The sequence below is a fragment of the Sycon ciliatum genome, chromosome 4, assembly GCF_964019385.1.
Source record: "Sycon ciliatum chromosome 4, ocSycCili1.1, whole genome shotgun sequence".
NCBI lineage: Eukaryota > Metazoa > Porifera > Calcarea > Leucosolenida > Sycettidae > Sycon > Sycon ciliatum.
In genome coordinates this window covers 38,209,428-38,224,018 of record NC_088646.1, presented here as the reverse complement: position 1 = coordinate 38,224,018, position 14,591 = coordinate 38,209,428, and the positions used below count along the sequence as shown (strand labels likewise).

Sequence of the window (14,591 nt, the reverse complement as noted above, 5' to 3'; positions counted from 1 at the left end):
CATAGTGATTTGTGTAGGGGGAAGTCCGTCTACTACACTACATACCGTACTGGCAATATATGTTGCCGCAGTGAGGCCATGAAGCGTTACATTGGCACATGTTTGCCGCACGCAGGGCGTTACATGCAAAGTCGCACAGGAGCCATTACACAGGTTTCTATATTGCCGCAGTCCTTTTTTTGCTATTGCCGCATCACTTTTTTGCTATTGCCGCATCATTTTTTTTGCTTTTGCCGCATCATTTTTTCTTTTCATCCACATTGAAGGCACAGAAATTCAGTTGCTATCCAACTGTTACAAACCCGACGGCAAAGGGCGACAACGATATCAATAGAAGACTGTATATTTTAACTATCAGAGTGCAAAACGACCTCGGGAAAGAAGAAACCATTGAGATCGCCAACCACTGAATGATGCGCCTTCGAGTGTCAGGACTTCCTGCTGCTGCTGCGTCCAGTTTTGAACTTTTCACCACGCGCGCGGTACACGTGCTTTCACAGTTTTCAGCCTTTTTTTGCAGTGCAAACTGCAATGAAAAGATCGCCGCACCCCGCCGGACGCGCGTTACGAACTCAACGAAAATTTGTCGCACTAGCCTGGTCGCGCGTTACGCCGCACCCCCCTGCGTTACGCGTTACGCGGCAACATATATTGCCAGTACGGTAGTAATACATAGTGATTTGTGTAGGGGGAAGTCCGTCTACTACACTACATAGTAATACATAGTGATTTGTGTAGGGGGAAGTCCGTCTACTACATCTTGTATACAAGCCGTGGCTTATATGACTTTCTTGGTGAAATTTTGCAGGCTTCTATATGAGACAGGCTTCTATACAAGACAGGTATTTCTATGCATGTCAACACTAAAACCAGGCTTATGTGTGATATGATGGGCCCAGAATTGCGGCTTTTATTCGAGGGCGGCTACTATTCAAGTGCGGCTTTCATACAAGACGTTACGGTATATTAACCCTTGTGTAATCAATGGTGCTAATGGAGCTTATATCAGATCCACTTTGACTTAGCAACCCATACTACGGTAGCAAATATTACCTTCATCGGGGGCAGGGATGAATGCATTTGAATCCCGGGACGGATGCCCTGATGCCGTCAATCCTTTCCCTGCACCTTGTCATCACCCACTTCTTGAAGTGTGGTGAGCCCATAAGTGGGATCATGTCCAAGTCCACCTAGAGTTTGGGGATTTCAGGGGGTTTCCACCTAGAGTTTGGGGATTTCAGGGGTTTCCACCTAGAGTTTGGGGATTTCAGGGGATTTCAGGAGGTTTCAGGGGGTTTGCGATAAGTATTATACATGTGGCTAGGAAATAGACTGCTGATGATCTTTTGCAACTTAAAGGTGAATGCACATGTGTGTAACTATCAGGCAAAATATACCTTGCAGACTGGTCATACCATAGTGGGTATTGGGTATTGGGTATTGGGTATTGGGTATTGGGTATTGGGTGTTGGGAGCTACATGCAAAAAGAAGTTTTAAAGGTGTGAATCATACATTGAAAACTACTGTAATATTGTTATCTGATCCTGTTGTACAGCATGCAAACGCGACAGCAATCATCAAGGATGCTGCAATACATGTGGTGAGTGGACATATCAGCCTGCATAATTTCTTGTCACCTTGAAAGATTTCGGCCTAAGTATGAAACTACGGTCTTGAGAGTATCTGACCCGGAGCATGTTGATATGGACTTGCATGCGAGTATGCCAGTGCTACCCTGGGTACATGGATTGAAAATACAAAAATATGATAATAGTAAAACCTCAGTGAAACAAAGCGGAAAGTCACAGCTAAATCACCCTGCTGTATTTGAAGCATTAATATGATTATCTTTTTCAAGTGATGAATGTGGGTGCGTGTTGTGTGCTTTGTGCTGTGCGCTGTCGGCGCTGTTGGTGGATGTAACCTTACCTATTGCCCACTGTGCACTGCCAGGACTTTATATGGGACCCATTTATTGGCAAGTCATGGACGACTTTGTTTAGTTACTTGCAATCGGTGAGTCTGATACCTCTGTCTGGTTATTTATACAAACATAATGAGATGTGCAATATGTGCGGTTGCGTCCCATGAAATTTTACGCCGCATGGCTGGTCTAGCGTTGGGTGAATATAGGGCTATCCACTGATGCAATGTGTATGGCATCCTGGTACAGCCCCAGCCATACCAGCTAGCAATACTGCAGTTTATTCTAGTTATCATGGTTGCTGATATGGCATGGTGTGGCATGGCGTTGGGTGGCATGGCGTGGGATGGGGTGGGGTGAATCGACATTATGTCTCACCTTTAAGTGGTAGGTGTATGGCAATACAGGCTGTGATGGTGCTGTATTTGTACACTATCACCCGTGCATGGCAGAATCTTCTGTGTACTGTGTGTGTAGTTCAAGTATATGCTTCTATCTTCTGTGTCCCCGACATCCAGAATCCATTGGACAGTGTGGACTTGATTGTGGCCGGAGCAGCATTGGTGAGTTTTCCAGAACCTCACTTGAAAGAACTACCAACACAATATGCTTGAATTATCATGTTGCAAGAAACCATTTTGTGTCCCGTTCCTGCAGTATAATAGTAACCCGCCTACAAGTACAATTTACTTGATCTCCATTTTCGCAGCACCACATGTTTGTCCTATCTGAAAAACAGACCAGAATGCTGGCTTTCTGTTTGCGTTGTCTCCCGGCTCTAGTGGACAATACGAAGGGACCCCTCACTGGAGGGACTGGACCAGTACCAAGGTATGCCAAACACGTGTGCTCCAAGCGGCTTTTTGTACTGTTCTGCTGGCTCGGCTTTGAAACTTACTTGAGAAAATTCTACTTTTTGTTTAATGATACCGTATTTTTCGGAGTATAGTGCGCACCTTTGTATAACGCGCACCCCCAATCTTCAATGGGAGTGCGCACTTCAATCTTCATTGAAGTACATGCATTTCATATTCGGAGCATAGTGCGCACCTGCGATTTAGGGCCTAAAGAGCACATCTAAAGTGCGCACTATACTCCGGAAAATAAAAAAACCCAGACATTGTACATGTACTAGCCGTCAAATGCAGTCTTCATTCATATCATTCAAGTTAGTATTAACTTTGACAGTCCCATCAGGAAACTCACTGTGATATCCATGTACATGTATTGTGTTGACGTCACTAAGACGTCACTAGGACTCTGCATGCACGCAGGCCAACTTGTGCTTCCTTGCCCTTTCCTTGTTGTTCTGTCTTCCGAGTCCTTGAAGTGACTTCCTCGTTGTTGGCTTTTGTGAATAGAATTATACATACCGGTAACCTCCTTGTCTCAGTCTGAGTTGTAATACTCACTCTGACATTTTGTCCTTGCAGCCGACACGGAATCTGTGCTTCGCCTGCTGTCATCAATAGTGCGCAAATCGGATACCAACTTGGTGTGGGTACAGCAAGGTTAGTCGTCTATAGTAGGATGTTCAGTGAAATGGAGAGTATTGCTGTGTTGCCTCTGCTATCAACATGCATGCCCTAGATCCATTGCACAGGTAGCTAGTACTAGCTACGTATAATGATTCGATATCTTTGACTTCTCAGTGATGGATTGAGTATTTGTGATAGTAGCACCTGATTGAATGTACTGTAAAAGCAGAAATTTTCGGTGGTGTAATATTTTCGGTATTCTCCAAAAATCGGCGGTTCAGTGCAGGGATTTTTTTTCAGTGAAACCTGTTTTCCAGGTAAGTGTACTAGTACTACATGTATACAGTATAGGTTGTACCGAAAATTTCGGTGCGTTTTATTTTTGGTAAAAATTCAAGTGTCGGCACCGAAGTTACCGAAAATAAAACACCACCGAAAATTTCTGCTTTTACAGTATCCGGCCTCAACTGCTACCTGTACGCGACAGCTACTAATCCCAGTCCCTCAAGAAACCAGTGAAAATACGGTGTATGAGTTGGAGATAATGGAAAGTATAATACCAATTCCAGTCATGATGTAGTTTTCTTCTGATAATCTTTCAATGTGCCGATGGTGTAGCCTATATCAATGAAAGAGTGCGAACAAAAAGAAGGAGCAACTTCACCAACCAACGTATTCGAATCTACAATGATGCTGTTGATGGTATCTGGTGAGTACATGCCCAGGAGCTGACACAAGTAGGAGTATAGCAAACCAGCCGGTCTGAAACCAAAATTGGGTGTCCTATTGTATGGCATGGGACCTAGTATCGGTGTGAGATTCTCGACCCAGTGAATCGTGGATACCTAGCAAGCGAAAATGAAATGTACTAACGATGAGATGTGCAACACAAACTGTCTCTCTCCTTGCTGTATTGACAATCTCACTCTGTTTGCGTTTAGATTGACTTTGAGTAAATTGATATTCATCAATGAATCACTGAAGAAGAACTTCAACCCTCCTGCCCCCCCCCCCCCCCCCCCACCTCCCGAAAAATACAAAGTTTTGCTTTGAGTCAAAATATTGTTATAACTTACGGCCACTATGCAGCTGGTCTTCGAGGGATGAGGAATATCTTCAGCAGTGTGCAGTATACGTACTACATGCTACTACGCACTTGTAGATGAATAGAGAAAAGGCAATAAGGTCGTGAATGAGAATCGATGTGTGACAGTGTATCTATGTCTACTCTGCTCAGGCGGCGCGTCAGAACTCCCGGCATGTTTAAGTTCAGTCCCGGTCATGCACCATTGATCCCAGACGGCGCGCATTACACTGATGACGCTAATGACAAGGTCAGTTGTGTTTGCTTGCCCGATGACATTTCATTCTGCTGGATGCTAGTGTGGATTTCCAACTCATCGGTGTTGCCTTTGATTTTTGTGAATGGCTGCAGACTAAGTCAGATGTTATACTTCTTCTTGAGTGATCATATGTAGTGCTGTAAAGTGGTGTATACTTTTACCAACTATGAAAGGGGTCTGTGTACGAGAGACTCACTTGATCACTGATGCTTTCAAGAAGTATGCGTGTGTATACAATGCCCCATAGCCTGGTTAGAGACCCCCCCCCCCCCCTCCCACACACACAACATACATACACACACAAATACACACACACACGCACAACCTACATACACACACACACACACACACACACACACACACACACACACACACACACACCTGTCCTGTCCTGTCCTGTCCTGGCCTGAACATTGCCATAAAACGGTCACATGTCCCTCATACGAGGGCCGACAGAATACGGTACGCAGCACGCTCCGCAGGCTAGCGACCAACGAGAGTTCGGGTATATTTTGCGCAGAGTTGGAAACCCCTCTTTGATCGGCAGCACCTGCCACATGCGCTGCAATGAGCCTGGCAGCAGGGTAGGGTACACACACACATACGCGATACACAAGGACATTTTGTTCATAGTTTGACAGCAGCATGAAACAAGGTAGAGGACACCGTGTTCGGAAACAGCGACCTTTCTGCAGCCATCCACACGGTTGGTAGAACCTCGGTCTGTTGAGACCATCTGAACCGTATGGGTCCTGGACCCGGTTCCGACCCTCTTTATTCCAGGGTTTTTTTACAGACTTCTCCTAACGTCAGCCATCTACAAGGACATTTGTATAGAAATTTGCTTTGTTCTGCATTGTATGGTACCGTATGTGCAGACAATGCAAGTCATCCTGAATACCCACTGTAACTCACAACTACCGGTAACTGACAGGAAGACCTGTTGCCAAGGGTTACTTCACTCAATCACTGCTCCACAGGTTGTGCTACTGGTTATATTTGTATGCAGGTTAGTTACCATGGATACGAGATGTACTAGTCAGGTGAAAATGAAGGAATGAATTTGAAATATGTCCGTTAGCACATCTGTTCCAATGCCTAGACACTGGCAGTAATTATGTTATGTGTACACTTACTTCTGTATTTGATAGTAAATACACCAAGGTGACTGTGTGGAATGAATTCTTTTTCTCTGTTACGATAATGACCCACAGCTTGCGGCACTTTTTAACTTGCCTTTACGGTAACAATTAGTTCACTTCCGGTTTTGCTGGTGGTAATTGCTCTGGGCGGATTTCCTTGCGATGTTTTACGGTTGCTATGGTTTCTGTGTATTTATCTATTCCAGTGCCATCGTAACGTTGTGGGGACGCTGGTACAGGCACAGATGCTCACGTTCTCTACTCTGGCCACCGAGTCAGACTTCTATCCAGGAGACAGGTAACACAGGTAAACTACTTCAGTATGTTTCATTGGCCATGTACCATGGAGGGATTCGGACCAAATATAGGGCTCTCACTAGGTACGGGAAAGATGAAGGAGAGATGCCTTCAATATGTCGAGATTATGAATCGAAACAAACGGCAATAATCTTAGAATCGCAATATGGAGAACCAGTTGGATGGGCATGTGACTGCATCCAACTGGTTCTCCATGTTGCGATTATGAATCGAGCACTTTTAACTGCACTTCTGCATCATCTGTACTTCATTACTGGAAATTCTTATGAAAATCTCTCTTTTCTGTGGATGCGTGTATCACAGGTTTAAAGCACAATACTTCATCACCTGTTGTGATGATCTGTCAGTGCATCACATTGCTTGGAATAGTGCTTCTCTACACCTACTTAGCTGACAGGACACCAGTATTCACGAAAGAGGAGAAACATTTCAACTGGATATCATTCACTGTTCCATTGACAATTTTGGGAATTCTTGGCTTTGTGACATACCAACCAGTCAAAGATGCTTCTGTTCTAAACCGTCAGCAAACCTGTGAAACACGAGGATGGATGCAGCTAGTATTGCTGGTGTATCATTACACAGGTGGCAGCAAGGTACGTCATATTCTGTAAGCAGCTATTGTCTAATCGCCTTGCACTGACAAACATCTACGTACTAAAACATAGGTGCTTTAAAGAATACGTAAAACTATAAATCAACAACAGTTACTGCTCTAAAGGAACACTGACTCTTAGAGGCCAATCGTCTCGGGAACCTTCAAACAATATTCCTACATACAGGTCTCATCCTGCTTTCCAAATGATTCCTGGCCATTGGCAGCTTTCTGGACTGCCCGGGGTGACCTGAACCAGTCGGCCTACTTCCCTGAGACTTATACACCGCTTTACACTTGTAACCATACCTAGTGCTCTGGGCATGCCTTCTGCTAGTTACGATCCGCTGCACATGTAGCACTGAGTAGATAGCCAGGGCTTAGAGGACCTTGCTGTCACACCTGATGCATGGCCATAGCCTAGGGCTCAGAGTAGGTGCAGTAAAACTAAGGACTAGTGCAGTGATTTACTACCCCCTGAGTAGAGCCTCCCTTGGTGCAAGCCTTTCCACAAATTATTACTCCATGCTTCAATCCTGGCTGATCCAATCCAGTGATAGCCAATCCGAGTGTAAAACGGACCATCTTCCTTTTCTGATCACAGAATGTATAGTCACGATGGTGTTCGCAATAGAGAGTTCCCAGTGACAGTGCATGTGTTGAGGGTCTACATGCATAGTGGCTGGGGAAGTTTTAGCAAGAAATCAAAGTACTTTTGATGCTGCATATGTTCTTTTTTTTGCACAGATCCTTGGTCTGTACTATGTGGCTCGACTTATTGTAGCAATGTACATCTTTCTAAGTGCCTTTGGACATTACACGTATGGTTTGAAGCGTGGAGCAAGCAGTTGGTCTCGTGTAGCTGAGGTCCTGTTCCGTCTAAATCTCTACACCGTTCTACTGTGCTTGACTATGGATGTACCGTATCTTCACTACTATTTTGTACCACTGATCTCAGCATGTTACTTACTAGTACTACTGGTTGCTGCCATACCTCCAGTTGGTGAGTACAGTATTCAATGAACAGAAGTTCAGCAGGTTGGGGACATTTTTTGGTCCAGATTGGTTTTTCATAAAAGTCTGCTCAAATTCTCTGAAAGACAAGTGTAGATACTTCGAGTGCTCAGAAATCATTGTATGAAATGAAAATAGGGATCACCAGAGTCTACACTACTCATTGCAGACTGGCAGTTGAAGATTTATGATGAGCAAGCTACTCTATATTCATGATATTGGCCTACCAAAATTAAGCCGAGATCGTTACGAAGCCATGATGTGATTGTGGTGAAAAGTGATAATGAAACTGTGTGACAATGACTGAAGCTTTAGTAAACTTACCCTCTTCTTCATACACATTTTTAACATTTTCATCATATGAGCCTGGATCAGCAAAAACCATCACATGTGCAAAATTTTCGAAAAATATTTTGTGCTCCAAATTGATCCACAACCACTGATAACCAGTCTCAAGAAATTTTAGATCAATCACAGCACCGTAAGTGACCAAAAAATGCGGTACACCACATCTCTGTACAAATGTTGGAAGTGGCATTTCTGTGTAGGATGCAAGTATGAGCATTGGTATGTGTCTGATCCTGTTAGGCATTGCCATCACTCAGCCGGCTAACAAGGAGGAATTTTATAGTCCTGGGGGGGGGGGGGGGGGGGTGTACTCAGACACTGGCTCGTCCAAGTAAATCATTGGCTTCACTGACTATCGCGCAGCTAACGGCATATGGCCAAGTTCCAGGGGCTGATATTGCATCCACACCAGGCTCTGTACTGATGCTCTCCAAGCCCTTCACTTCCATGAAAACATATCTGCACACACGGAGTGCGATCACAGCAACTGTGACTACTTAGCACACAGGCTCATGAGCATGAGGTACGTACTAGGTGCAGATACATTCAACGGTTACCTGACCCTACAGGAACATATTTTTTGAAATATTTTGGGAGCTGCTGCATGGACCAAATAAATGTTTCAAGTACCGTTGCTCAGTGTCCAAGCCAACGAAGCAGATCTTGTCTGGCGCTAGCTCCCGTTGCTCTTCCAGTCGTGAATCGAGACGCCTTTGCTCTGCATCGTCAATGTCGATATCCGACAAACTTACTAGTGAAGGAGTCGTTCATCGCTCAACAATATCCACTCGAGTCGTCGTCATTCTCATCAGCGCTGCTTTCTTCTACACGAAGTCTGCAGCCTCGCCGAGTTGCTTTGCGGCAGGAGAGAGTCGTCCTCTGGAGCTCCGCGGCTTTCACCTGACTCCCTTGATGAGCAATCGCCATCCCAGTCATCACCAAAAAATGTCGTGTCGTGATTGGCGTCAACGACGATCGATGCGCGTGCGATGCTCGCGCCCCGCGATCGTACCTATTCGCCAGCCATGCTCAGGTACGTGGGGTTTCCCATCCGTGTCTCCTCACTTGCCTGGGGCTCGCCTAGCTAGCTAGTCACTGACAAACAAACAAACACGGGCTTGTCAGGCGGAAAGAAAGACTAGTGACAAGAAAGACAGAAAGGTGGTGGGTAGTTGTTAGATCCGCGACTTTTCTTTCGCTCGACTTCAACGTCACTTTTTGATCAACTTGATATCAAACACAAGCGATGGTTTTCGCTGATCCGGGCTCATATTGTGAGAGCCGTGGGCCAATAGCCCCGGTGAGAAGGCAGTCTTGCCTGTTCATATGGTGAAGTAAAATAAAGAAACAACAACAACCCTCCTCTCTTTAAAGAGAACAGCATATGATAGATAGGTGGACATGGTCATATCGGTGTGATCAATGTAGCTCGTTATTCAGTATTACGCAGAAGTCAATGATGATTTGCTCCCTGAAAATTGGAGTTTCATCCTAGGCGATCCTCAGCCAACTTATTCAGTATTACAACAAAGCTCCTTCGGAATGATTAGACTGTTCCATTATAGATTGCCTAGTTTTGCACTACACGGTGCCTACCCTGAATCAGTGTGACTAGTAGTTGAGTGTATTTCTCTGTTTCTTCAGCATGGGATCAGAACAAGTCACCATGGATGCAGGTGCTCAAGGCAAGCTGTTTCATTATCGTCTTCGCCTTGTATCGGATACAACCAGTGAGTATGGATGCAGTCCACTTTACGATGATTCTGTATGGGATCGTAGTCTTTAGTTGTTGTGTCTTGGCATGGAAGTGTTTGTGTTGACCGTGAAAATGCATAGTCACAGTATAATTATGGTCATAATTCGACATGCAGTTTCTCTGCCTTTGTTGCAGTCATCTTGGTGTGTCGATCTCTTACCACGTTTTACTCTGGTTAATTAAACACGCGGTAACTTTAACTAACCGTGTAGTGGAAATCACCTTGGTGCTGGTAGGTAAGCGACAGTGTTGTCCAGTACAATCACTATTAACATTATTTTGCCAATTAATATTTGGTGTTTGACAGAGGCACTGAACTGAACTGACCACGTCCCACACAGCTCAGTGCAGATCATGACTTAGAGTTAGACAAGTTCTAGCTTGAATATTCAGCTATAATCTCATCGGCCAATGTGGATGAATCATGCAGGTCTGTACTAGTACTGAGTTTGTCAGTTCATCATTTTTGTTGTGCACAGGATATGTTGAACTGGATAATATCCTTCCCTCCGCTCTCCCTACTCTTCCTGGATGATGACAACTCCCTACACGAGTGGACATTTCGTTTTGGACTAGACATCCTGGCTGTGCCATCGGGTATCCTGTGTGCCGTAATGCTACATCGATTCCCACAAATCAATGGGTGGATATGTTCAAGGAGTATTGGTAACAACTTGATGACAATACTTTCAGCCTTGACATTGGTATGTATACTACTTCCTTGTACCTAGATTCATTGGAACACATGATGACTACATAAAAATGTAAGGAAAATATCTGAAATGAATTGCAGACTGGTTATTGGCTGGAATGAATCATTTCCGAGCATGTGGACAAAGCAATGCGTGGAAGATTCCTCACAATGAAGGCATACTTATGTAACTGAGGGACTCATTACATGAGCACATCACAAGCATTGTGACACATGCCATTTTTGGTGAAGTATGCTCATCATTTCTGCACATTGTGACAGTGTACTTTGAATACTTTTCTGATGTCAATGCTGTATTGTTTCTTTGTCATGACAATGCCTATTCTCCTGTACAGGTAGTGTACTGTGGAATGATGGCAACAAACTGCACTAGTAAACCAGAGTGTAATCTTGTACATACCTACCTATCACCAATCATGGTAAGTAACAACTGAATATCAACATCAATACATGTGTGCACATCAGTGATGCGATGGGTTGTGCTCGTCAGCGTGAGCATTATTCACACAGTCAAACAGTGGAAATAAAGGCTCTGTGGTTGTAACTCAGATTTCCATACGTGACAATCGTGCAACCATCAGACATCTTCGCACACTAGGTGCACAAGTCATGTATACAAGGCCGCAGTGTGTCCTGCTGTATTTCAATAAGATATGTTACATACAGGAGAAATGAATGCCAGTCCAAATCAGAAGCAGTTAAGATGCAGCCAATGCATGTTTTTGTGTCATTTTGCGAAAACCTCCACAGCTCGTAGGATTTGTTCTGGTGCGCAACACGTGGGAACCACTACGCAACCATTACAGTCAGTTCTTTGACTGGGTGGGAAACTACTCGTTGGAGGTAAGCTGGCCAGTAATAATCAGTACCAGGTTGAATCCAAGTGTTACCGGTGTTGTGGTGGACTCTTCAAACCTGGCTGAATTTCTATTTCCCTGTTCTTGGACTTTTCTGGCCTCAAATGTGGCAAGGAGTAATTGCACGGGTCGCACAATGCAGGATGTACTGTTGCTTTCACGATATCTGCAACTATGTGCGTTAGGGTGCCAGTTTCCAATGAATAAACTGTAGACACAGATGATGCAGCTGAACACTATGCAGCTGTACACTATGCAGTTGAAAAAAAAGATTGACACATACAACAATTGCAAACTGTAAATGGAGAACAGTCGGGAAGTAAAAGCCTAGCAATATGTAGACTTGTGGACCAGTATTACTGAATCTACTAATCACTGATTCATCAACAACGGCATCACATGTCTGACTTTTTTTACATGGCAAACGTTCACAACTCTACCTGTGTGTACGTGCACAAACGCACAACAACACATGGCTCTTTTTGATAGTACATGACTGTATAACTACCATCGAAGGAATTGAGACATTTGACTATATTATGTGGGTATGCAATTTGACACACAGTCGCTTGATTCGTCTTCTTTCCACTGCAGCTTTTCATCGCCCAGTATCACGTCCTGCTGGCTAATGATACACGTAGTCTACTTGTCCTGGTCGAGGGTAATCCAATTCTCAACATCTGCATCGTCACAACCATCTTTGTACTAGTATCACACACTGTAGCTGAGTGTACACAAATGTTAGTCAACGTCATGAAGGGACTCGCAACTGAGAGTGAATAGCTGGGAGCATTAGCAATACAATTATTGTAGTACAGGCTGGAACAATTGTTGGAACAATCAACTTCAGGCTGAATCGATTTATTAATTTATAATACATGTTCTACCCAAGCGCCAAAGCCTCCAATGCTTTTAAATGTATTCTATTGTATTTTTTCGGTCCTTCCCCAGTTACCCAAAATCTTCAATTATCCAAATCCACAACAGTGGCTGTCCTCAGTACATCTGAAGGATATCATACTGCACACTAGAATTATGTCTTTTCCGAGCAATATGCAGTATTGTGTGGATCGTTTTATATTGCTCCTTTGTCAATATTATTATTAGTCCATTCTGGGCACTCTGGGCATCATCTGACTTACATGTACTTGCTGAATGCTAGGCCCGCACAGATTTTGTACGAGTATGCACTTCTTTCGGCGAAATATCGAAGCTTTTCAGAAGGCGGGTATTGCTGGCAAAACTGGAGTGAAGTATCAAGATTGTGGTTTGATGCCTGCTACTTCTTTCTTTGCATTGAGTAGAGTAAGAGCTGTAAAGGCGACTACTCTGAGAAGGCAGCCAACCACCTGCCCCAGAGGACCGCTACAAGTAGGACCAAGACTAAGAGATGTTATTTCCAGTCAATTGGTCCTGGATAAGAAGACCACATGTGCTCCATTTTAAAATGCATTGTACACGGGACGACTTTTGAAAGGTCCCTTTAGAACTCGGCTAAGACAGGTTTCACTGTATACTTGATTTGGGTACGAGCTCAGGCGCGTACGCAGGGGGGTTTCCCGTTGCCCGGAAACCCCCCAAATGTTCCAAACGAGCAACGTTTTTGGGCATATTTTGGTAGGGCGCACGATCGACCTGCAAGAATGCAAAACTTCAACAGATCGTAACTCAGTCAAATCTCGCTCAAATCCAACGATCCAAATATCCAGGTCGAATAGAAAACTCTCAGCTGTCGGTTGAAATAATTTGCGACGCGCTGCGAGCAATGTCTCTTGAGATAAATCGTTCGTGAGTTCAGCCGCGTATATGTACATGGCTGTACTGTGTCCTGGCTATCATGGTCGACCTCATTCTCTCCCTGGTACCTTTCCACTTCCAGGAAGCCCAAGATAATGAAGATTGAGTGAGTAGAACTGAAGTTAAGTTCCAAAGAACACGAACAAATGCATAATTTTGAAAATTTCCTAGTGCTCTTTACACAAAGGCACACAATGAAAACCTTGGCAAATTTTATTCCGTTGTGACTCAGAGTTTCATGGCTGAACCAATCATCAGACAACGTCCTTTGTGTACGCCGCTCTGCCTGAATCAGGCATTGAGCACTCTTGCAGAACCAAAGCATATTGCCTCTGTCCTAGTGCTCTTTAGAAATACAAAGTATACAAAATACAAAGGGTTAAAACGAGTCATTGTTTGCGATTCGGTTGGAAACCCCCCTAGAGGTGACCCTGCGTACGCGCCTGGAGCTCATGCGACTCCCTGACCCTGGTCTACCGGCTTGCAATGCAGTACCATTCCTTATCCTCCCACGTGCGCTAGTGCGGTTAAAAACGGCTCAAGCTCAGTGATCAGTATTCTATGAAAGAAAGCAGCAAGCTTCTTGTACGAATTGTACGGGAAAAAATACCAAAAATACCATCATTAATCAATGTATGGAAAGTGCCACTGAAACCTAAACCAATACTCTACACAGATACAATAGATACACATAGAATCCTCTACAGTGTTCTATGTGTATCTGCACTGTTATTTTGTGTTAGTTCGGTAGAAGTACAGCTACTGGGGCCAGTGGGCCCTGTTCTATTTTTGTAGCTGGTTCTTCCCAACGCCTTTTCAGTTGTACAAGTACAACCTATCGATGCGTTCAGCATCTATATCTTTAGAAAGCGAACCAGGCGTGAGATGTTGCGAAGGTGGCTTGTACTTCCTCCCGTCTTGCTGACACTTGATTGACTCGCGACGGCTTTCTGGAGCACACGAGAAGCACGTCGAACCTTCTACACCATGACTGTAATCGGCAGGCATAGTGGGATGGTCTAAGACCATGATTTAGAAACAGAGGGTACCAAGTTCAAGTCCTGCTTGGAAGCAGGGAGATTTTGGATTTCGGTCTTTGACCACTTTGTATTTTTGTATTTTATTATATTTAAGGATTTCCCAAAGGCTTTGGGCCTGTCGAGGGGATCTCCTGCAAGAAGAATGAAATGACAACTTTATGTAGAGGGAGCAGACACTTTGTGGTGGGTCTTGAATTATGCAGGGATGTGTTGTCCTTACGACGGAAGCCAGATTGTAAGGGGTGAAGAAGAGGAGAGAGATGGTA

The 14,591-nt window shown here is 44.3% G+C and overlaps 1 protein-coding gene across 1 annotated transcript; it reads left to right on the top strand.

The window, feature by feature from the left end:
* Positions 1–2,219: 2,219 nt before the first annotated feature.
* LOC135813559 (N-acetylneuraminate 9-O-acetyltransferase-like) lies at positions 2,220–12,903 on the top strand. The gene is made up of 15 exons (XM_065326649.1): positions 2,220–2,276; positions 2,444–2,488; positions 2,708–2,756; positions 3,359–3,436; positions 4,022–4,112; positions 4,641–4,737; positions 5,625–5,755; positions 6,095–6,195; positions 6,510–6,802; positions 7,549–7,804; positions 9,808–9,893; positions 10,399–10,623; positions 10,967–11,050; positions 11,382–11,474; positions 12,083–12,903. Exons 1-15 carry the CDS (start codon positions 2,220–2,222, stop codon positions 12,269–12,271), a joined length of 1,875 nt encoding a protein of 624 aa, XP_065182721.1. The 3' UTR covers positions 12,272–12,903.
* Positions 12,904–14,591: the final 1,688 nt, after the last annotated feature.